The sequence below is a fragment of the Triticum urartu genome, chromosome 3A (assembly GCF_056163025.1).
Source record: "Triticum urartu cultivar PI428250 chromosome 3A, HENAU_Tu73, whole genome shotgun sequence".
Taxonomy (NCBI): Eukaryota; Viridiplantae; Streptophyta; class Magnoliopsida; order Poales; family Poaceae; genus Triticum; species Triticum urartu.
The window spans coordinates 26,793,931-26,819,148 of NC_141875.1; the positions used below are offsets into that span (position 1 = coordinate 26,793,931).

General features: G+C 46.7%; 2 protein-coding genes across 2 annotated transcripts; one reads left to right on the forward strand and one right to left on the reverse strand.

The window, feature by feature from the left end:
* Window positions 1-17,463: 17,463 nt before the first annotated feature.
* On the reverse strand, window positions 17,464-18,765 carry LOC147978112 (zinc finger BED domain-containing protein RICESLEEPER 1-like). The gene is made up of 4 exons (XM_087516512.1): window positions 18,407-18,765; window positions 17,777-18,189; window positions 17,594-17,688; window positions 17,464-17,517 (listed from the first exon to the last, which is right to left on the reverse strand). Exons 1-4 carry the CDS (start codon window positions 18,748-18,750, stop codon window positions 17,464-17,466), a joined length of 906 nt encoding a protein of 301 aa, XP_087372638.1. The 5' UTR covers window positions 18,751-18,765.
* Window positions 18,766-22,031: 3,266 nt separating this feature from the next.
* On the forward strand, window positions 22,032-22,877 carry LOC147978113 (uncharacterized). The gene has a single exon (XM_087514648.1). It carries the CDS (start codon window positions 22,032-22,034, stop codon window positions 22,875-22,877), a length of 846 nt encoding a protein of 281 aa, XP_087370774.1.
* The last annotated feature ends 2,341 nt before the right edge of the window (window positions 22,878-25,218 follow it).

The window sequence follows — 25,218 nt, forward strand, 5'->3', positions numbered from 1 at the left end:
TAGCCGTATCCCTGGTTATGGATATCTTGAGTATCTAGTACTTGGATTTTCATGTGAATCTCAACATGTTACTCTAAATTAAGTTTGTTGGGTTATGTTTAATGATGATGCTTAATTGGGATTGAGAATGCTGTCAACCATTCTCAATGTTTAACAACTACCATGATAGTTAAATAAATTTATTCCTTTGAAGTAGGGAAAATTTGGCTTTACGCAAAACTGTAACCATAGAGCTTTCCACCAGCCAAATATGCATATAGTATAGTTATTTCATTCCATTACTCTCTATGTGTTACCTTGCCAGCATATTTCATGTGCTGACCCGTTTCGGGCTGCAACGTTAATGTTGCAGACTTTTCAGACAACGATTAAGGAGTTTTTAGGTCATGGTTCTATACTCAGTGATGCCGTTGGAGTTGATGGACTCACTTAACTTCCAAGCCTTCCGTTGTTATCGTTATTAGATGGCCTTAAGCCATATTTATTGTAATAAGTTCTCTTTTGAGACACTCGATGTAATAAGTGTGTGATTGCTATTCTGCTATAAATCCTGCGAGTACTGTGTGGTGTCAGCATTACTGATCCAGGGATGACACCGGAGCACAGAAATCAGACTGTTTGAGGTCTGGTCGCTACAGAGATGGTATCAGAGCACACACTGACTGTAGGACACGACCACTAAGTTAGAGACCTAGATCACTATTCACTCTCTTCTCTTCTGACCTCTCATCTTTTCTACTCTTTAGGATGGCGGATGCAAGGAACAAGTTCACACAACCGGATGAAGATACACCCTTTGGACGTCACTTGAAGGAAGTCACTAGACACCTGAACATAGGAGTACCAAGCTTCACAGAAACCTACAACGCCACTTTACCTGAAGAAGAGCGTTGGATGATTCAAGTTCAAGTTCCTGGAAGGACGTTCATGCCAGTCACTGAGCCCATAGAATTTTCTTTTGATGCACCAACTTGGAGTCTAGGAAAGAGCATGGCAGCTCACATCGCCATGGGACACATTGGAGAAGTCTACCGCAAGGATCTCAAGGATACTATCTACCAGATTTGTGGGCACCGAGATGAACACTGGGAGATGATCAGCACCAGGAAGGATAGATCAATTGCAGCTTTTATCCAGGAGTTAAACCAGCACATTCGACGACAGGAGAACCAGATGTGCGTCGACATGATAGACCTGAAGAAGGCTAAGACTAGAATCAAGGAACTGGAGGAAGAACTCAAGGCTACACATGAAGATTATGAAGAGGAAATTGAAGTATTGGTGGAGAAGAATGACGACCTGATCAACAAGATTGGAATATTCATGGGAGGCCCTACGCCAGTAGATGAAGACGAAGAACCCTAGGAAGTTAGCCCGGAAGACTACATCATCATCGACGGCACCGACTCGGAACCAGATAGTAGCGATGATGACTATGTTGATGAAGCTGGAGCAGATATCATGGAGTCTGCAACCGAAAAATATTTCTAGTAGACCACCTCATCAGTAGTAGTAGTCCACCATGTAAATATAGTAGTCCGAGCACTTTTGCGATAGATAGATCGATTGTATGCCTTTGTTTGATTGATTGAAGTGAAATGTTTGTTTTACCTCATGTGCATATGGGTAGTGTTTTCTCTTTAGACCCCCTCTATTCTTATATCTCATCTTTTCTAAACCCTCAGATGCCTCCGAGACGTGACCCCGGATTTACCTTTCCACCGGAGCTCACCTAGTTGATCCAGCAGTAGAACACATTGATGCAGTTGCTAGTCCAGAATCAGAATCAGGGGAACAACAACAACAACCCACCACCACCACCTGTTGACCACTTAGCCCGTTTTCTTAGGCTAAATCCGCCGGTGTTTTCCAGTAGCACCGAGCCGATAGTAGCAGATGATTGGCTCCGCAAGACAGCTAGGGAGTTGACCACAGCAGGATGCACAGATGCGGAGAAGGTGAAGTTTGCCGCACATCAGCTAGAAGGACCCGTAGCATCATGGTGGGAGAATTTCACAGCCACTTTCCCTGTCGACACTGTCACATGGGACCAGTTTCAGCAGGCTTTTCGTACTGCACATGTTTCAGCAGGAGCTATGGCCATGAAGAAGCGTGAGTTTCACAACTTGCGCCAAGGAGGAAGGACAGTTGGCCAGTATGTGGAGGAATTTAGTAAGCTAGCACGTTATGTCCCATATGACGTCGCTACGGATGCAGCTAAGCAGGAGAAGTTTCTGGAAGGACTGAGTGATGAGCTGAGCATGCAGTTGATGGTAGCAACCTTCAACAACTACCAGGAGTTGGTAGATCGTGCTCTTATGATTGAAGGGAAGCAGCAGCAAATTGAGAATCGCAAGAGGAAGTATGGACAAGGAAAGTACAATTCAGGAGCTCAGCAGAAGCCACGTTTTACCGCTAGACCGGGAGGACATTTTCAGCATACCCATGGAGGAGGTAGCTCGTACAATCACAATGGCACCAAGAATGGTAATGGCAATGGAGGAAGCAACGGCCAGAACCGCACCAACCCATCAACCCCAGCCAAGAAGGACCTAAGCCAAGTCACTTGTTTTAAGTGTCAGAAGACCGGACATTATGCCAATGAATGTCCTGAAGGCCAAAATGGCAATGGAAGTTTTGGGAAGAAGCCGAACCCTTTCAACAGGGGACAGATGAACCACGTTAGCGTGGAGGAGGTTGAAGCTCAGCCCGATGCAGTAATAGGTAAGTTTTTTGTTAAGTCATTTACTGCACTCGTTCTTTTTGATACTGGTGCATCGCATTCATACATCTCAAGGGGATTTGTGGATAAGTATAACCTACCAACCCAAGCCCTTAGGTCACCCATGTTAGTAACCTCGCCCGGAGCAGAGTATGTGGCTAGTCTATGGTGTGATCGGTTACCATTAAGGATTGGTAACTATGTTTTTCCCTCAGACCTAATAGTATTGGAATCTCAAGGATTGGATGTGATATTAGGCATGGATTGGTTATCAAAGTATGAAGGTAATATTGAGTGTGCTAGTAAGTCAATTTTTCTTACCACCCCAGAAGGGAAAAGGATCAAGTATGCATCCCGACATGTGCCAAAGAGGACTCAAGTAAATTGCTTAACAGGAGTTGTGCAGGAGGAAGTACCAGTGGTAAGGGATTTCCCTGATGTATTTCCAGAAGAGTTGCCAGGCATGCCACCGGATAGAGATATTGAGTTTTTGATTTAGCTATTGCCAGTCACAAGGCCAATATCAAAGAGACCATATAGGATGCCAGCAAAGGATTTGGTGGAAATTAAGAAGCAGATTAAGGAGTTACTGGATAAAGGATATATTCGTCCAAGTTCTTCACCTTGGGGATCGCCAGTACTTCTAGTGGAGAAGAAAGATGGATCGTTAAGGATGGTTGTTGATTATCGAGGATTGAATGAAGTAACGATCAAGAACAAGTACCCACTACCAATGATCAATGATTTGTTTGATCGATTGCAAGGAGCTAAGGTATTTTCCAAGATCGATCTGCGATCAGGATACCACCAGTTGAAGATTCGAGAACAGGATATTCCGAAGACAGCTTTTACTACCAGGTATGGGCTGTATGAGTATACCGTTATGTCATTTGGTCTGACTAACGCACCTTCCTATTTTATGAACATGATGAACAAAGTGTTTATGGAGCTTTTGGATAAGTTCGTCGTAGTGTTCATTGATGATATCCTGGTTTATTCGAAGAATGAAGAGGAACATGAGGAGCATTTGCGTTTGGTACTTGGAAAGCTCAGAGAACATCAATTATATGCCAAGTTCAGCAAATGTGAGTTTTGGTTGAAGGAAATAGGATTCCTCGGACATGTTATATCTGGAGAAGGTATAGCAGTAGATCCCGCTAAAGTTGAAACCGTGACCAAGTGGGAAGCCCCAACAACAGTTGGAGAGATCCGGAGTTTTCTTGGACTCGCAGGATACGACCAGAGATTTATTGAGAATTTCTCAAAGATTGCGAAGCCTATGACTGAGTTGTTAAAGAAGGATACCAAGTTCATATGGACAGAGGAATATGAGGCTAGTTTCCAGGAGTTGAAGAAACGCTTAGTTACCTCACCAGTGTTGATTTTGCCAGACCAGACCAAGGATTATGAGGTGTATTGCGACGCTTCACGTCGAGGACTTGGAGTAGTGCTTATGCAGGAAGGGAGAGTTGTTTCATATGCCTCAAGACAACTGAAGCCTCATGAGTTGAATTATGCTACGCATGATTTGGAGTTAGCAGCCGTAGTGCATGCTTTGAAAACATGGAGACATTTTCTCATTGGAAACCATTGTGAGGTGTACACGGATCATAAGAGTTTGAAGTACATTTTCACACAGAAGGAGTTGAATCTCAGACAAAGGAGATGGTTGGAGCTTATCAAGGATTATGATATGAAATTGCATTATCACCCCGGAAAGGCTAATGTAGTAGCTGACGCATTAAGTCGTAAGAGCCATGTCAATACGTTAATGACGGGAGAAATACCCAAGGAGTTAGCAGAAAATCTTCATGAACTATGTTTGGAAATACTTCCGAGAGGCTACGTAGCAGCATTGGAGATTCAGTCAACTTTGATGGATAGAATCAGAGAAGCTCAAAAGGCTGACAAAGAGATTGCCGCTATAAAGGAGATACTGAGCAAAGGAAAAGCTAAAGGATTTTGTGAGGATGAGCACGACACCCTATGGTTTGAAGACAGCGTTTAGGTGCCCAATGACCCGGAGATCAGGAAGTTGATTTTGCAAGAGGCACATGATTCATCGTATTCAATTCACCCAGGAAATACCAAGATGTATTTGGATTTGAAGGATATTTTCTGGTGGACCGGAATGAAGAAGGATATTGCAGAGTATGTAGCAGTTTGTGATGTATGTCATAGAGTAAAGGCAGAGCATCAGAAGCCAGCAGGATTGTTACAACCATTGCCGATACCCGAGTGGAAGGGGGATAAGCTAGGCATGGATTTTATCACGGGATTGCCCAGGACTCGTTCACGCTATGACTCAATTTGGGTTGTAGTTGATCGATTGACGAAAGTAGCTCATTTCATCCCAGTAAAGACCACTTACATCAGTGCTAAGTTGGCAAAGATATACATGACCAGGATCGTATGTCTGCATGGAGTTCCAAGGAGTATCGTATTAGATAGAGGAACCCAGTTTACCTCAAAGTTCTGGAAGCAGTTGCACGAAACTTTGGGAACCAAGCTAGAATTCAGTACAGCTTTTCATCCACAGACAGATGGACAGACCAAGAGAGTAAATCAGAGTTTGGAGGATATGCTGGGAGCTTGTGCGCTAGATTATGGATCTAGTTGGGACGATAATTTGCCATATGCAGAGTTCTCTTACAACAACAGTTACCAAACCAGTTTGAAGATGGCCCCTTTTGAAGCTTTGTACGGAAGGAGGTGCAGGACACCATTGTCATGGGACGAAGTTGGAGACCGCCAGTTGTTTGGACCTGACTTGATTAAGGAGTCTGAACAGAAGGTGAAGTTGATTCGCGATAGGCTCAAGGTAGCCCAGTCCTGACAGAAAAGTTATGCAGATTCTAAACGCAAGGAGACAATTTACGAAGTCGGAGATAGAGCTTATCTTCGAGTATCTCCACTTCGGGGAAGAAAGCGTTTTGGAGTTAAAGGGAAGTTAGTGCCACGATTTGGAGGACCATATCGAGTTTTGGAGCGTATGGGAGAAGTGGCCTACAAGTTGGAATTGCCCGAAGGATTGTCAGGAGTTCATGATGTGTTCCACGTTTCTCAGTTAAAGAAATGTCACTCGGAGATGGCTGACATACCGTTGAGAGATACAGTGCCTTTGGAAACTATTCAGTTGGATAACGATTTGACCTACAAGGAGAAACCAGTCAAGATTCTCGAGTTTGCCAACCGAGTTACTCGCAGCAAGGTTATCAAGTTTTGCAAAGTTCAGTGGAGCCACCACTCAGAGGATGAAGCCACCTGGGAGCGAGAGGAAGATTTGCTCAAAGACCACCCTCACCTATTTTCTAGCCAACCCGAATCTCGAGAGCGAGATTCATCTTAAGGGGGGTAGGTTTGTAACATCCCAAATTTCCAATTTGGAATGTTATACATTAGATCATCAATGCATATCATATTTTATTTTGCATTTTGGTTGATCCTAGAAATTCTATGCAACTCAATGACCCATGGAGAGAGTTGGGGATTTCGTTATTTTCATATTTGAGTTTTCTCAAATTTTGAGAATAGGATCATTTGATTTTATTTATTTTATCATCAATTATTTCTATTACAAAAATATGAGAGAGGGAATAAAATGACTTTCCCAAAATAAAGAAATATTGAGGATTTAATATTAAAATCAAATAAGATTTTATTTCGGTGTTTTACTTGAATTTAGGAAAAATGTGCCTTTTTCAAATTTGCATTTAGGTCCCAAATAAATGTTCACCTTGTGCGGCTTGATTTTAGAAGCCCGTGAAAATTTATTTCGGAATTTTTGGAGTCCGTTTAGTATTTCTTTTTTTTTTCTTCCGAGCGTAATAATTAAAAAAAAACGAACCGACCTAGGGGCCATGTCCGACCCGGACTCCCGGTCCACTAGGCTTTATAAGCCGGGGGGGAGCCAGCCGAGGCCCAGCCACCCGCGCCCCAAACCCTAGCCCAGCCGCCGCCCAGCCGCCGCCGCCGCCGCCGAGGTTCGCCGCCGCCTCGACTTTCGTGCCAACGTTTTAAAAAAAATCGGTTTTCGTTGTTTTTTTTAGATTCGGTTTTTTTAAATAGATCGGTTTTCCGGTTTATTTAATTAGCGAGCGTTCGTCCGTTCGTTCGTTCTAGCGAGCGTTCGTCGTTTTTCTTTTTTTCAGATTAAATCCACGATTTTTCTGATCGCGATTCCTGATCCAATTTTCGCTTTAGTATAACTTTTCGCTCGTTTATCGAAATCAGGCGATTCAAACGCCTAGAGTTTCGTCTCGAAACCCTCTATCCGTTTGACCAACTTAAACAAGATTTTGCTACTGTAAAATTTTCCCTAGATCCATATTACTAGAACGAAGTTGTTTTCTTTCGCCGTTTGACTTTCGTTGCTTCGTTCGATTTGATTCTTTTTGCAACCAGAGTTCTTAAGTTGAACCTTCTGGTTAGATCTCTTATTTGCGTTTTACCCGTGCATTAGATGAGTATTTATTGTATGCTTGTTTGTTTGTCTGCGATAGAATACCCGAAGTGCGCCGCCTGTTACTTCGAATCGTTAGCTTTCGCGGATCATCAGCAAGGCAAGTAACACTTTGATCATACCTTTTCTACTACCCAGTTTTATTGTATTAGATCAATTCTCACACATTGCATGATTAGGATCAAATAAAATTGTGGGATGGGAAGTAGATGAGGTAGTACCTATTACCTGTTATTATCAAACCTTTGGGAGTTACTTCTGCGTTTGCTTATTATGCCATGCTATGCTAGTAGACGTGGATTGGGTGAGTGATATCCATGACAGATGTGAGATTGTTAATTAATGGTTTATCTAAGGTGGCAACTTAAACACATATCTGGGTGGATTGAGGCACCTGGGTATTCCAGGACTTGCCTGTTTTCTTTTGGACCGCCACCCAGGCTCAAAGGGATCATGAGACTATTCATACTAGAAACTTCCGTGTGCAGCCACAAGCTATTATGGGCTCTAGCATAGTTTACTAAGTTGTGCGAACTCTTACAGTGGTAGACTAGCAGATGTAGGGAATGTAGGTGGTACGGTCTACCCGATCGTAAGGTGCTAGCGCTTCTGAAAGACTATGTCTCGGTCATCCGTCTTCTCAAACACCATGTAGTGCGAGAAACCAAACGGAGGCGATCGAGTCTTGTGGGGAAAAGTGCGCAAACTCTGCAGAGTGTAATAAACTAATCATGGTTAGCCGTGTCCCCGGTTATGGACATCTTGAGTATTTAGTACTTGCATTTTCATGTGAATCTCAACATGTTACTCTAAATTAATTTTGTTGGGTTATGTTTAATGGTGATGCTTAATTGGGATTGAGAATGCTGTCAACCATTCTCAATGTTTAACAACTACCATGATAGTTAAATAAATTTATTCCTTTGAAGTAGGGAAAAATTGGCTTTACGCAAAACTGTAACCATAGAGCTTTCCACCAGCCAAATATGCATATAGTATAGTTATTTCATTCCATTAGTCTCTATGTGTTACCTTGCCAGCATATTCCATGTGCTGACCCGTTTCGGGCTGCAACGTTAATGTTGCAGACTTTTCAGACGACGATTAAGGAGTTTTTAGGTCGTGGTTCTATACTCAGTGATGCCGTTGGAGTTGATGGACTCACTTAACTTCCAAGCCTTTCGCTGTTATCGTTATTAGATGGCCTTAAGCCATATTTATTGTAATAAGTTCTCTTTTGAGACACTCGATGTAATAAGTGTGTGATTGCTACTCTGCTATAAATCTTCCTAGTACTGTGTGGTGTCAGCATTACTGATCCAGGGATGACACCGGAGCACAGAGATCAGACTGTTTGAGGTCTGGTCGCTACATATGTTTGCTATAGTCGATGTGAAGGCGACATAAATTGCTCAGGTATGATTTATGTTGTTCAATAACATATCAGCATAGTGAGTATGGCCAATCCAATGGATAGACCGAGTGGTGTATGTACCAAGGCCCATGTGTGCAAAGCACTACAACCCATCATATTCGGCCTATTATGTTTGACAAGATTGGATTGGCATTTTTAATTGTTCATTGATTGCCATTCATCAGATCGATTGAAGCCAACTGCCAATCTTAGTTTCTTCCTTCTCATGATATTCGTAGAAGTGCATGGTTTTGTAAAACATTGACCACTGACCGATGTGCGACCAGTTGTTGCACCAAATTTTGCGTTAGCATCGCCAGGCCCAGCCCTGGGGAGGGGCAGGGGGCAGCGGGCCTGAGCGCCCAAACTCCAGGGGGGCATGCCCCGGTACGTAGGCAAGGGCGCACACTCCTTACTTCTCCAACCCAAACCCTATATGGCGCCTTAAGTGTCGGTTACAGTTAAATTCTGCAAATCAGCACACACCCGCGTCCGCTCTAGGTGGGCCCATTAACCTATCTTTTCTATTTTGAACTCCAAAAATGAGCGCTTGACATGATTCAAACTACGTACCTCCCAGTTTTAGTACCAAACACATAACCAAGTGGGAAACCAACCTCTTGGTCCTAGATTTCTTTTTTTTTCTTTTTCTTGAAATGCAACGCTACAAAAATGCAACAGTTTTCTGTTTGGTTTTTTGTTTGGCTAGTTTTCCTTGTGTTTTTTATTTTTAATGTTTTAAATTCATGATTTAAAAAATCATGAACTTTTCTTAAATTCATTTATTTAAATGATAAATCTTTCGGGCCTGGCCTAGGCATGTAGCATGTGAGCACCAGGAAATGTTCGGACGCTAAAGGCGCAGTATAGGAGCGAGCATATGAAGCAATTGGGCCTATTCCAAGTAGTAGGTACTAGTAGGGTTGTTAGTGGGTTAGTGACACGTATATCCATGCATCCAACACGGATCGAGGAGTTAGTGGCTGACATGTCTTCAACGTATATATAATTTATGAAGTATTGATGCCATGTTTGTAATAATTTTATATTGTTTTGATGCACTTCTATATCATTTTCATGGACAACATATTAACCACGTGCGAGTTGCTGTTTTTCAGAATTTTTTTGACAATTTTTCTGGAAGGAAAGAGATCTTGGAAGCTACAAAGGAGTAGGAGAAGACCCACAGAGGCCCACAAGACAACACGGCGCGCCCTAGGTGGAGGCGCGCCTTGATGTCCTGTAGGACCCCTATGGCACCTCCTGGCGTGATTCCGACGCTGAAAACCCTGTATATTTGAAAACACAGAAAGTAAACCTAGATGAGTTTTTCTGCTACCGCAAGCCTCTCTTGTGAACCGATCTATCTGCAGCTCCATTCCGGCACCCTGCTGAGGGGGAAGGCCATCTTCATCTTCCTTGCCGCCTCCATGACGAGGAGGGAGTAGTTCACCCCCGGTGCTTAGGGTATGTACCAATAGGTATGAGTTTGTTTTCTGTCCCTCATGATCTTGATAGGGCATGATCTTGAATTATTTGAAAACATTTTGAAGATAGTTCATGAATTACAAAAAAGATCATTTGTTTGAATTTTTTTTAAAAATTTCAAGAATTTGAAAAAAGATTATCCATTTTGAGAAATTTTTCACAAATCTTATAGAAGAAGTTCATGAACTTGAAAAAATTCATCAGAATTTGAAAAAATTTCCTCAATTTTGAAAAAGTTCACCAATTTTGAAAAAAATTCATGAATTTGATAAAATTTTATCGGGTTTGAAAAAAGATCATAGATTTTGGAAAAAAGTTTGTTAATTTTGAAAAAATCCATGAAACTAAAAAACAATTCATTGAATTCAAGAAGTTTAACAAATTTGAAAAGAGTGCAAGCAATTTGGAAAAAAATTATCGATTTTGAAAAAAAAAGTTGACCGATTTTGTAAAGAGTTCATGAAATTTGAAAACCTTTCATCGATTTTAAAGGAATGTTCATCGAGTTTGAAAATGATTCTTCGATTTGAGAAAAATTCATGGATTTTTTGAAAACAGTTCATGCATTTAAGAATAGGAAACATAAAAAGAAAAGGAAAGGAAAAACGAAAAAGGAAAAAAGAAGAACTGAACTGGAAACCGAAACGGAAGTTAGAAAAAAAAGCACAAAACCGAGGTATGGTAACGTAATGTGCGCTGTCTCTGGTGGTTAGTGTAGCAATTTGAGGGCAGAGAGGTTTGCTGTCCGATTTCCATCACACACAGTATTATTTTTACTTTTTAAAAATCAGAAAAAACAATGTGGGCCTGCCCAGCCCTGAAATCACTAATTAAGAAGAACTCCTTCCAAAGATTGTTTCCATCTACGAGGAAGTTTTACCTTTTTTGTAGGTCCGTACATTTAAAATGTTTTATTTCTTAAACCATGCATCCAAATCTCAAACCGTTTTCCTCGTTGGATCACTCGTGTTGAGATGTTTAAAACTAGATTCCATATTAATAGGATTGATGGACTATTTTTACAAGAAAAAACCGTGCCTATTGCAGAAGAAAAAAAACAAGTTTTTTTTTTGTTTATGAGAGGCACGGCTAAGCCACTCGCGGAAGCAAATCCGTGCCTCTCGTGGAAATAAAACCATGCCTCTCGCGGAAGAAAAAACCGTGTTTTTTTTCCGTATCCGAGAGGCACAGCCATTACTCTCGTGGAAGCAAAATCGTACCTTTCACGAAAGCAAAACCATGCCTCTCACATGGCGGCAGCTAAGAGTATGCCAAGTGGCGCGCTCTCAACCCACCCCCAAATAACCGTTTGAGAGGCTAGAAACGAGCACTCCTCGGCTAGTTGGTCCCGGATAGCCCTCAATGCCACATACTCCTAGTATATCTTATAAGGGCGCCGTATCCATGTAGAGGCTATATATTATAGTGCTTTTATACTATAGCGAGACGAATGAACTATGTATTGTGGCGGTTTCTAGTCGTTTTTCTAAAAGAAGAATGATTTGTATTTGAAAAGGTTAAAAATCATAAATTTTAAATTGTGGATTTCAAAAATATGTTAACCTTGTTAGGTGTTAAATTATAAAGATTTTTTTAAAACAGCGAATTTTTTTTAAATAACTGAGAAAAATATTATAAAACTGTGAACATTTTGACCCAAAAAAGTCAACATACTTAATAAAATATTAGTTTAGAAAATACGAGGAATTTTTTATAAAATATAATTTTGTTTTAACATTTTTTGAAATTTTCTGAAAATTTGGAACATTTTTATATTTGGATTGTTTTTCAAAATAATACTTACAGGAAAATGAAAAATAATTTATGTACATTTTTATAACTTGTAATTTTCTAAAAGGAAATAATAAATTAAAAAATAAACGGAAACAATAAGAAAAATATATGGAAACAACACCGGAAAAACGATGATATCGGACAGGGTACTTCTAGAATTTTACGAAAGATAGAAAAAACAGATCTAGAACCTTTGCAAACTGACGTGAGTAAACTCAGCTAGCCCAGCTACACGGAAACATTCGGTAACTCAGCTAATTTTTTTGAAGACACGATGAGCATTTGTAAAAAAAGTTGATTTTTTTCGAAAATATAACAAATACACATTACACCTTTTTTAAATACACATTGAACTTTTTTCATGTACACTTCGGATACTTTCAAATACGAGTTGCATATTTCATATATGCATGTCAAATATTTTTCAAAGACACAGCGAGACATTATTTAAATATGTTTAAAATATTTTTGAAACAAAATTTTTAATATAAGTTGAACATTTTTCAAATACATAAATACACATGGAATATTTGCTCAATGCACATCAAACATTTTGCATATAATCAATGAATATTCTTTTAATGGTTTGAATATTTGTTCAAATACAAATTATTTTCTAAAATATATATTTAATGTTATGAATTTTTTTTAATACACGCTGAAATAAACTTATAAACATAAAATCGATGTTGAGTATTTTTTGAAAGCAAAATATACATTTTTATATATGGGCAATTATTATTTTATTTCAAAATGAACACTTTTTAGATACTACATGTTAAACATTCACGCACATGTCGTGTGCACATCACGGGCAAGCGAGCACATGTTGTCTACTATTTCTCTCCTCAACAAAAAACTTAGAAGGGTGGAGAGAACCAGGTATATAAAGAGATCCAATACTTCTCCAACTAGCGGTATAGACTAATAGTAATCCTAGCCTAAACTAATTAGGACTTGGACACACAGGTAGCCCAGCGTAGCACGGAGCCACGGACAACGTCACGTGCAACATGCAAGCTGACTACCCATCCAGCACCTATTACAACTTGTGCTAGTCTGCTAATTACCCTATCTACACAAGACTACCACCAAGTAGAATCTTACCTAATTACGCCTTACATGAGGTAAGATTATTGTCAACAATTGCTAATTTTGACTCTTTGTCTCGTGTGCTTCTTTGATCTTGACTCATTGACGATTTATCCCTTATCGAATTATCCGCTCACACCATGACAAGTCAAATTGTTGGCTTGGTTGTCCGCAGCAATCTCGGCCTTGTTTTTTCCCTATGCCTCTTATTTCTACCATTCGTTGGGACATATCGCGGCTTTACCATCTATATTGACACTCATAAATGCTTTAATATCTCCATCTCCAAGGAAGGAATTGACGAAGAGAGAAAGACAAGATCATTTCGTTTCAGCATGGGACTAGCTCACTTTGATTTTTGTATACCTAGTATCCCGTTTGGTTCGGAGAGGATAGTAGAGCCCTCAAACATCGACGAGAGGTAAAAGAAATACACTGAAGATATGCGTTACCAAAGTGTAAAATACGGACAAGTAAGACAAGGGAGTTTATTGCTAGCTCAAATGGGGATGGGGTAGTGAAGATATGCGAGAGGGCCTGTCCACGTGCTGCCCTGGCCGCTGGCATATCAAAGCGCATGTCCTAAGCTGCCATGGGCCCTTCGAATTTATTTATTTTTGCGTATGCACGAAAATATCCTGTACTCCAATGGGTTGGGTGCTCCGGCTGCACCGCACACAGGAGAGACGTTAGATACAAAATATAGGGGACAGGATGAAACACGAATCCACCTCCCTTTGAATTTTGCGAAAGGGCCCAACGTAAGCAAAGAATAGTTGTAATGTTCGTGTCGCTTAGCTGTGTTATCCCCATTTGAAACAGAAAGAACACGAACAGACTAGGGCATCGGAGGGCGGGGGTCCGGCGGCAGACCCCGCCTTAAGCTGCGACTGCGGCATCGGTGGAGAAAGCTCGCCACAGTACGGACGTACTGTGCTCCGACTTCCAGCGGACAACTCGCTTCACCCCTGCCCCTCCCTTGTCCACCTCGGCACAACCCCCTCCACAGCCACCCACCACTAGGCGCCTAGCTCCGCCATCCGCCGACGCCGGAGAAGAGAACTCCCAGCCTTCAGGTCAGGCTGGACGCGGTCCGGGCCGGTCCGGTCTTTGACCGAGCCGTGCTTTGGACCGGCCGCAGCCAGTCCGGACCGAACCAAACCGAGCTGCCGAGCGGTCCGCTTTCTCAAGACCGGACCCGCAGTACCCCAGCTCGGTTAGGGCATCTGCAGCCGCGCCCCCAACAGGCCCTCCCCAGGCGATTTTGCCGCGCCGGCGCCAAAAAAACGGCCCAGTCGCGCCCCCAGAAGCCCGTTTTTCGCCGGCTCGGGCCAAAACTGGTGCCGGCGGACACAGGCCGAACCCGGCGCCCTGGGGGGCGCTTCGGGAGCCGGCACAAGCGAAAAAGGCGCGTGGGCCCGCCCTGGCGGCGACCCGAGGGCCTTTTCCCGCCGCTTCTTGACGCTTTTCCCTCGCATCTCCTCCGCTCGCTCGCCTTCCTCCCACCATTCCCTCCCTTTCTCCCGCCAAACCCCCTCCAGCTCGCCTTCCAGTCGCCGCCATGCCGCCGAAGAAGTACGCCATGCCGCGCGCGGCGGCAACCACGACTGGCACCGTGGCCCAGCCGAAGCAGAGGAAGCCGAGGGCGCCGCCATCGAAGCCACCGGGCATGTCGAACGCCGAGTGGAGAGTGGAAGTTCAGCGACGCGACGCAGTCACCACCGACCGGCGGAACAGGGCCATTGCCAAGAACACCCGCGACAACGCGCCGCGTGCGGCGGCGTCTTCCTCATCGGTCGACCACGCGGGGATGATGAATCCACCCGTCGTCAGCCACGCCCAATACGCGCCCTGAGGACAGCAAGGCGTCGGATCTCCATGGGGATCGTCGTCGCCCGGCTACGCCGACGGCGACGCGCACGGGGGGTTCAACCCAAACATGACCTTCCCCCATGGCCACCCCGCGACGCGCACACCCTCGCCCGCCTTCGTCGGCGTGCAGTACCCTCCATACAACTACTCACCGCCCGCCGCCTACGCGACCACACCGACGCCCCATCTCCGTCGTGGGCCGCTGCCCTTCTCGCACCTCGGCGACACGGACGACACAGGAGCCGACATGGACGACATCATCACGACAGGATCGACCGCGGCCGCCGCGTCTCCCGGGTTCGCAACCCAGGACGAGGTAGTGGATCTCAGCGGCGACATGGAGGCCGAGCTCGGCTACGTCTACGGCGAGGACGCGCACGAAGCGCAGGATCCCGAGGAGGAGGACGAGGACGAGGACGAGGAGGAGGAGGAGCCAGCTCCTGATCCGACGAAGGGGTGCCAGAAGAAGAAGCGGGCGGCTAGGACAGGCGAAGCGCGCATCAAGTGGACATCCAAGGAGGAGGAATGCCTCGCCGAAGCATGGAAAGTCGTCTGCCTCGACCCGACCACCGGCACGAACCAGAGCTTCGAGACGTACTGGGACCGCATCAAGGCCGAGTTCGACGAGCGGAAGCTCGTCGACCCGTACTTCAAAGGCGTCTACATGCAGTGCGGCTCCAAGGCGATGGCGAACCATTGGGGGCGTATCCAGTTGGCATGCAACAAATGGCATGGAATCGTCGAGGAGGTCGCGGCTCGCCCGGAGAGCGGCGCCAGCGTTGAGGATCAGGTACGCACGTCGTTCGCCCGCATCTCTTCGTCGTCAACGCCCGCCGCCCGCCAACTGTTTGTTCCTCCGGGCAGCAGCTGCGTATGTTCACCATGTATCGGCACGACAACCAAGACGACGACTTCAAGCACCTCCACGTCTACAAGCGCATCGACAAGTGCGAGAAGTGGGCGGAAGTCCGATGTACCCTCGACAAGGCCAAGGAGACATACAAGCCGGACGCGACGACTCCGGGCGCGTCAGAGGGGCGGCCGGACGGCCACAAATTGGCAAAGAAGGGGAAAAACGCCGACGCGGCAACCACGCAAGTGCAGGAGTCCATCGAGCATTGCCTCGCCGACGCCCAGGCCCGGGCCGTCCTACGTGAAGAGAAGACCGAGGCGCGGGTGGTCGTCGCTGATGAAGAACAGCGCCATCAACCTCGACCTGCTCCGGACGAACGTCGCCGTGAAGAAGAGGAACACCGACATGGCTTTTCTGATGGGCGGGGCGGACATGTTCCAGAGCAACGACGAGCAGCTCAGGGCGTGGTACATGGCGGAGCGCGGCCTCATCCTGAACCAGATGCAGACGGCAACGCCGACGACGCCGACGACGCAAGCTCCCGCGCCCATGACCACACGGACGCCAAGCCCGAACGACGCCTCTACATCGCCGCCCAGCAGTGCCGAAGCCGCGCCGACACAGCCCAGCACCGAAGCAGCTCCGCCACCGCCGAGCCCGCGCACGCCGACTCCGCCAACGCCTGGAGCTGACCCCGCCGAGTGAATCATTGCGCACGCGAACCTGTGGCGTGCGGCGCTCTGTTTTTTATAACGCCAGACTACGTCCGATCGCCGTATTTGTGGCGTCTTTTGAGAGCGGGAACGACCAAGTTTAAATTTCCCACATCCTGGGGCCGGCGCTTGGGGGCGTGACTGGGAGCTAGGTCGCCCCCATGGGCCGAACTAGCGCCGGCACGCCTCCAGACCGCTCTATTTAGGCGCCCTGGGGGGCCGAACGGCTGGAGATGCCCTTAGACCCGAGAGGACCGAATGGACCGAGAGCTGGATCTGTCATTTGTAGCAGTATGTGATGCTAGCACAGTAGCAGGCAGCTGGATCGATTCATTTTCATGCAGTACGTGCAAGCTAGCACACTAGCTGGCAGCTGGATCGATTGATTTGAGTACGTGCAAGCTAGCAGGTAGGCAGCTCGATCGATTCATCTGAATCAGTGCATGCAAGCTAGCTAAAGAAGACGCTGGGTTGATTTATTCGTAGCAGAACAAGCAGTCAACTTGAGAAACAACTTATGAATTTCCTTTGGACCGGTTGTTGCCTCGCGTAGTGAGCATTTTGCCACTGTAGGCATCTCTTTTAATTTGTAAAGAAAATGGATACACCAAAAATTTGTATAATAGTTCATTGAATTTTGGACATCAAAACACAGAATTTTAACAGCAACAAACAGCATGTATCACATCCACAAGTCAAACATGAGTTCATATCATCATTGAATGGCATGATTACAAACTTGCAATGACATTTCATAGTTCATAACAATTGCAAGTTCCAACATAACACAAATGAGTGGTTTCAAACATACACGAATGAATGGTTCATCCTCAAACTTGCAATGACAATATGCAAGTCCAGCATTAACACAAATGCAAAAGTAGCATCCACATGAGAAGATCTCTTTGGCATCCATCTCCAAAATAGCAAGAGCAACATCCACATGTCTACAATCAAGAAAAGAGACATCCACATAAACATATTGGGTATCATATGACAAGTATGGTGAAACATGTAGGAATAGTAGTTACCAGTTGTTCATCTTGCCACACTTTAGGAGGGTAGCTTTATGGTCTCAACATCCTCATCCTCCTCATCCTCCCTCGGCTAGATAGGCAAATTTTCACATCACATATGACAAACAAAATACAAAGAAAATTTAAAGAGAAAATAGCAAACATACCAACACATTCAAGTCGACGTGTGAACCCTTGACATAACTTGCACTACAAACCAAGGCCTCCACCGTAGAGGGTTTCAGAGAACTCCTATAGTCATCTAATACAACACAAGTTGACAAATGTTAGTTCGAGTGTGAGAAGTTGACAATTTCATATCCAAAGTTTAAAAGGATAAGTTGACATACCTAAAATCCTTCCGGTAGTGCTAAAGGTTGATTTCGATGAGACAGAGGTAGCCGGGATAGTGAGGAACTTTTTTGCTATCTTTGCCATCATTGGGTACCTAGGAGCATGTACCTTCCACCAGCCAAGAAGATCAAGAGGAACTGTGGGAGGCTCACATTTATCCTCTAGATAATTTCTAAGCTCACTCTTTGATATTTGTGTTGAACGGGCCGATAAGAAGGACTCATACCCAGCTTGAATTGGGATGCTTGTAGACAAGGATGCACTTACTTCTGCTCCACCTCTATTATCTTGGGCCACACATTTGTCATACAAGGTCTCCAACTCTTCCATTACAAGGTCGAACTCATATTTACATCTCATCGGTCCATAAAGTTCTCCAAAGGCCCACTGTATGTAATTCATCTTGTACCTTGTATCAAAGATGGTAGCAAGCATATGAGTTAACAGCAAGCATATGTTCAAATTCTCATGTATATTCAACTTCTATATGAGCATAGGAGTAAAAACAGCAAGCATTTGTTCAAAAATAGCAAGCATATGTTCAAATTCTCATCTATATTCAACTTCTATATGAGCATAGGAGTAAAAACAACAAGCATTTGTTGAAAAAAAGCAAGCATATGTACCTTGGATCAAACACGATAGAAATCACCATGGCGTTGTTCTTTTCTTCCCAATATTTGTCAAGCTTCTCCAACATTTCTTCGGCCATTACCCTATAGTGTTCACTTGTACTTTTCATTGCCTCTTTGATTGCAACCTTGACGCCAACAATGTATAAGTAGAAGATGTTTGAAGTAGGATATAAGCTGCCTGAAAATGCGGTCGTCACCACAGCCAAACTCTTAAGCAATGGAGCAATAAGGTCATACATATCCCACTCTGCTTCTAATGGCGCCCAAGCATAGTTGGCATCAGAACCCGCATGAGAGGTCAAGGCTCCTTTGTATTTACGGGCAGTTTTAATCATCTTATAGGTTGAACTCCATCTTGCTTTGCAATCTAGGTGCAAACGCTTACCAACCGTGACACCTAAGCTTTTGCAAGTGTCAACAAATGCTTTGAGACGAGAAGGTGACCTCTTGAAATATTTCACCGTCTGTCTCAAGCTCTTTATCAAAGGGTCCAAGACCTCTGTCCCATCTTGCACCACCAAATTGAGGATGTGTGCAAAACAACAGACATGGAAATATTGGGCATCGAAGTCCGCACCTGCAAAAGAATAGGAGCATACAAGTTAAAAACAGCAAGCATACCTCTCATATGAGCATACAAGTCAAAAACAGCAAGCATATGTTCAACTCCACAAGCATATGTTCAAAAACAGCAAGCACATGTTCAACTCCACAAGCATATGTTCAAAACAGCAAGCATATGTTCAACTCCTTATCTATATTCAACTTCTATATGAGCATACGAGTCGAAAACAGCAAGCATATGTTGAAAAACAGCAAGCATACCTCTACGAACCAAGAACTTTGCCTTCAAAGCATCAACGGCACCATCATTGTTAGAAGCATTGTCGAGTGTGACGGACGTGATTTTGTTCTCAATCTTCCATTCGGTCACACAAGCATAGAGAGCATCAGCAATGACATTTCCAGAGTGAGGAGGATCCAACTCTATGAAAGCAAGCACACGAGTTTGCATCTTCCAATCCTCATCTATATAATGTGCAACCACACACATGTAAGATATGGTCTGATTACTTGTCCACAAATCCGTAGTTAAGCTAATGGAGTCCACACCCTTTAGGAGGGATTTACGCACCTCTTTTTCTCTATGGAAAACCTGCATGCACTCACTTTTTATTTCCTTCCTTCCAATGGGTTGATAATTTGGATTCATGCTCTTCATTAGAATATTGAACCACTTATGTTCAACCATTCTGAATGAATACTCATGCAGACATATCATCTTCGCAACAAGCTCTTTGATTATTCCTTGGTTATACTCAATGGAATGGTCCATTGTTGGAGCATTGGTTCTTCAGAAGAAAAGATTTGCTTGGATGGCTTCCTTTGCTTTCTTGTTCTTGTAATTCTTACACACTTTGTGATGCCTTCTAAGAGTTGAGGTGCTACCACCTTGTTTATATGCATATTCAGACTCACAATAATTGCAACATGCCTTCAACACAAGCTTTCCAGGGTGCTTCTTTGATGGCCTCTTATCCTTGTGAAAATGGACCCAAACTTTTGACGACGTCCTAATAGGAGCATTGGCTCTTGGCCTCTTGGTCTTTTTCTTGTTCCTTTCTCTTGCCTCCTCATCACTGGAAATATCATGCACAGTTTCTTCATCGGACATATCATCACCTCCTTCGGCTTCTAGTTCAGCAGCTGATTCCTTGTACCCATCCGACGTATCCTCGTCGGAATCCGACATATAATCACCTCCAAGCGGGACAACAAATTCCTCGTATCCCTCATCGTCCTTGTCCTCCTCCTCCTGAATGCCCTCGTCCTCCTCCTCCTCCTCCTCCTCTTCTTCCTCTGACACCTAACACACATGAGCACACAAATAAGAAAAAACAATACCTATATGGATATATGTGAATATGGCTACATCAATCATCAAGTAAAACAATCATGCCATAGTAGATGCATGAGCCATCTCAGAGTTGGTTGCGGAGCCGGAGGCAGCAGCTTCCGCAGCACGCACGCCAGCGCCGGTGCGGTCGGGGAGACGCGGAGGCGGCGGAGGGTGTTTTTTTACCCTACAAATCAAATCTGAGATTGGGGCATTGGTATAGTCTTTCGCCTTCTTAATCGGCTTCGGCGGCTTGCCCTTCTTCTGAACCGGCGGAGGCAGCGGCGATTCTTGCCTAATTAAGTAACTTAAGCTCTTCTCCTTTGCCTTCATCTTGCCATTCTCCTTCTCCTTCCCAAGCGCATTTTCCTTCTCATTCCCCTTCCCCTTCACCATTCTCTACAAAAAGAAGCACATTGTCATAAAAATAGCAACATCTATCTCTTCCTGATTCAGCCTATAACTCAACATTTCATCTGTAAGTGTAGATCTATCAACAATAAAGCAGCAACCTAAACATCTACCTCTACCACATCACTTCATCGGTACAAGCAAGTGTACATCAATCATGAAATAAACAACAACCTATACCTAAAACAGAGGACAAATTACAGAGGATGAGATAGTCGAGGACGAGGTTACCTGAGTCCCTTCCTCTTCGTGGCGCTTGGCAAGGAACCAGGGGAGGCGGGACCGACGGCATGCGGGTTGCGTCCCTGCTGCTTGATCTGCATCACCAGCATACTTGTGCTCCTCCAGCTCGGACAAGAACAAGGTGACAATGGCGCGGTAGGAGAGATCAAGGTGGCGATGGAGATTGGAGAGGGACGGCCGGATGGGGCGAGGTCCGACGGCGCTGTCGCCTTTGACCTGGAGGTGGCGGCTCTATCTTTGGTGTGTGGCGTGGGACTGGGAGGATACAATGGATCGACTGGGGGGTGCGCTGTGCCCTAGCAACGAATAGGAGTTGGACTGTGGGGCGCCTGGGCCTTGGGCCGCCTATCGGTCCGCTCGGTCCGCCCGGTTAAAAACAGGACCGGACCGGATGTGTTATCGGGCCGATATTCACAGCTCGGACCGACCGAATTTTGTAGCGGTCCTGGACCATACGGTCCGGTCCTTAACGGGCCACGAGCAGGCCGAAAAGCCCGCTCGGCACGTCCAGGCTGACCTTCAGGTAATCTTTTGGATGTTACTAATTTGTGTTATTATTGTGTATTTTGGATATGATTCATTGTTCCCTTTATGCTGTTTTTGTGAGTTGTAGCTGTTGAGCTTACGTTGTCCACCGCATATGTATAGGACTTGGGTGTGTATTTATACCATAGTATCTCTCTCTCTCGTATATTTGTACATCTTGAGAGACAAGTAGAGGCCGGTCCAGCATGTACCTATATATGTGCGTCATGCACATGATCAATGAATTATCGATCCATGCAATCTCCTCCTTCCAACTAACATGGTATCAGATAGCACGCCGATTCCTTTCCTCGCTTCCGCCTAAACCCGCCGCCGCCACCCTACAGCCGCCGCCGCCGCCCCTTGCTGTGTCATCGCCGCCGCCGCGTCATCTCCTCTTCGCGGCCACCGCAACCTCCTCGACCGCCGCTGCTTCCCCTACCCCTCCTAGCCGCCGCGCGCCTAAACCCCAACCCTCACCGCCGCCGCTAGCCCAACCCTACCCAAGCCGCCGCCGCCCCCCTTCGCCGGAGCAGCTCCATGGCGTCTCCCCACTCCAGCAACTCGAACCCATTCGCCGGACCTGAGCCCGACGCCACCACCGTTCACGATCTTGACATCCACACCCACATTCCCATCAAGCTCGACCAATCCAACTCCTTGCACTATGCGTGGAAGACCTACTTCAACCTCATCTTCCGCGAGTATCACCTCCTCGAGCACGTCGACGGTTCCGTTGATGGCAACATCATGGCGGGCGATCCAAACTGGGCGGCCGTTGAGGCCTCCCTCATTCGGTGGTTCTATATCACCGTCTCGCCGAACATTTTCCACATGGTCGTCTCAGAGGATGACGACACATGTGCCGTGTGGACCAAGATCAACGCCCTCTTCACCAACAATAAGCTTCAACGTCTCGTTTTTTTGCAGCAGGAATTTTTTGGGTGCCACCAAGATGACTCCTTCATCGACGACTACTGCATGCACCTTAAGCGGCTCGCTGACGAGCTCTGTGACATCGGCGCCAAGGTGTCGGACGATCTCATGCTTAGCACCCTCACCACCGGCCTCAACGAGGACTTCGGCAACGCGGCCTGCAACCTCACCCTGCTGCCGAACCCGACCTTCCACTCTGTCGCCGCGTATTTACGCTTGGAGGAACGCCGGATGAAGAAGGTCAAGGCCCGCGTTCATCACACCGCCCTCACCTCCGGGACGTCTCGCGGGGCTCCTACGCCCGCCCCTCCTCATCTGCGCCCACCCGCGCCACCGGGGTACTTCCCCCTCCCACCGGCCCCGCCCGCGCCACCCGCCCCGCAGAAGCAGCAGCAGGGCGGTGGCCCCCGCAACTGGCGTCGTAGAGGCAGCCGCTTCGAGCCAACATAGCACCAACAACGGCCGAGGTATGGGGGGCTCCACGTCACCATCAGCCCTCCCCACCCTGTACGGTCGGAGCCACCCCGTGGACCGGCATGGTCCATGCGTACCACATGTCGGTCCCACAGGCCCCGGGTATCCTCGGTTAGCACCCCGCCAGGCCCCAGGCGCACTTCGTCGCTGCTCCCTACCAAGCGGGTGGGGGCGGCTACCCGCAGCCGTCGGCTCCTCCCCTAGCCGGCTACCTGCAGCCGAGCGGCTATGTCCCGCCCCCCACACCGGCGCAACACGGGGGCTACTCCCTCCCGCCAGCCCTGTGGGATCCCGCACTCCGTGCTGCGCTGCACTCGGCGCCGCCCCCTCTACCTACGGAGGTGGCGGTTATTGGTACATGGATACAGGGGCTACCGCCCACATGATGTCGCACCCTGGTAGCCTTGCTTCCTCCTTTCCAGTCACCACCTCGAACCGCATCACCCTCGGTAACGGTTCCTCCATGCCCATCACTCATGTCGGTCATATAGTTTATTTCCCTCTAATTCCATGCCTATTAATATGACTAATGTCCTTGTTTCACCTGACCTAGTTAAAAATCTTGTCTCCGTTCGTTGTCTTGCACGTGACAATCCTCTCACTGTTGAATTTGACGATCTTGGTTTCTCTGTGAAGAACGCCCGTACATGGATAGTTCTCCACCAATGTGACAACCTTGATGACTTGTACTCGGTGCACTCTGCCTCCACTGCCACCGCCACCACCGCCTCTCCGGTCGCCCTCTCCACCGGCGTCGATCTTTGGCATGCACGTTAGGGTCATCCCAACTCCACCGTCCTTCGTCAGATTCTCAAGAGTTTTTCATTTTCATGTAATAAATTCGACGAGCACACTTGTCATGCTTGCCGTCTCGGCAAACATGTTCGTCGACCCTTTAGCGCGTCAAACACTATTTCTACTTTTCCATTTTAGTTACTTCATAGTGATGTATGGACATCTCTCGTTGCGAGCAACACGGGTTTCCTATATTATCTTGTTTTACTTGATGATTTTTCTCACTTTGCGTGGACGTTTCCGCTCCGTTGCAAGTCCGAGTCCTCGCCACCCTCACGGCCTTTTACTCCTACATCACCACCCAGTTCAGGCGCCCTATTCTCTCCCTACAAACTGACAATGGAAAAGAGTTTGACACCGCTGCCACTTGCCAACTTCTCGCATCCCAGGGAGGCACCTTTCGCCTAACATGCCCCTACACATCCCAGCAAAACGACCGCGTCGAGCGCATTCTTCGCACTCTTAATGACTGCGTCCGGACGTTGTAGTTTCACTCCAATGTTCCCCCTCTGTTTTGGCCCCATGCACTCGCCACCACCACACTTCTTCTTAACATTAGGTCGTGTCGTCCTCGTTGGAACTACACACCACACTATCTTCTCTTTGGTTCCCCCCATCCTATGATGGTCTCCGCATCTTTGGTTGCCTTTGCTATCCTAGTACCGCTTCTACCGCACCACACAAACTCGCTCCTCGATCTGTAGCGTGTATCTTCCTAGGATATCCTCCTAATACCGAAGGTTACCGGTGCTACGACCATGTCTCCCACCGTGTGTACACCTCCCGACACGTGTCATTTGATGAGCGGGTATTTCCTTTTCACCAGGTACCACCTTCTGCAGAGGACTCGGCGCCCCTCGACGACGCCCCCAACTTGGCCTCGACGGGCCCCCCACAGCCCCTTCGGGCGTGGCTGCTTTGGACCTGGCCCCGATGCGGCCTTCTTTGGCCCCGACTAGCGCGGCCCCTACGGGCGCGGCCGCCCTGCCCCCGGCCCCTCGGGTAGCCTCTCAAGGGACCCGGCTCCTCCTACGGCGGGCGCTGCACCGGCCGACCCCTCCATGCCGCCGGCTACGATCGACTCTTCACCACCCTCGTCCGTTGCCCCCACGGCGGTTGACCTGCCTCCTACTGGCATGATGACTCGGTCTCGCGCCGGTATCCACTGGCCCAGCACGCACTACGCTACCGACAAGTATGCGTGCGTGGTGTCAACCTCGTCCTCTCCATCATTGCCCATCCCCTCGTTCGCACGCGTGGCCCTTCGTGATCCACATTGGCTACCTGCGATGCGCGAGGAGTTTGATGTGTTGCAGCGCAACCGCACGTGGCATCTTGTTCCGCGGCCCCCTCATGCCAACGTCATCAGTGGAAAATGGGTGTTTCGCCACAAGACCCACCCTGACGATTCTCTCAAGCACTACAAGGCTCGCTGGGTGGTGTGCGGCTTCCGCCAGCGCACCGGCGTGGCCTTCACCGACACCTTCGCCCCGGTTGTTAAACCGAGCACGATCCACACGGT

Excerpts from the sequence above, each read along its gene's own strand:
- LOC147978112 (XM_087516512.1), bottom strand. The coding sequence starts at position 18,750 with ATGATTAAAACTGCCCGTAAATACAAAGGAGCCTTGACCTCTCATGCG. Across the intron at positions 17,689-17,776 it reads CACTACCGGAAGGATTTTAG|ATGACTATAGGAGTTCTCTG; the intron begins GTATGTCAACTT and ends GTGTTGTATTAG. Across the intron at positions 17,518-17,593 it reads ACGTCGACTTGAATGTGTTG|CCGAGGGAGGATGAGGAGGA; the intron begins GTATGTTTGCTA and ends TTGCCTATCTAG.
- LOC147978113 (XM_087514648.1), top strand. The coding sequence starts at position 22,032 with ATGGCGTCTCCCCACTCCAGCAACTCGAACCCATTCGCCGGACCTGAG.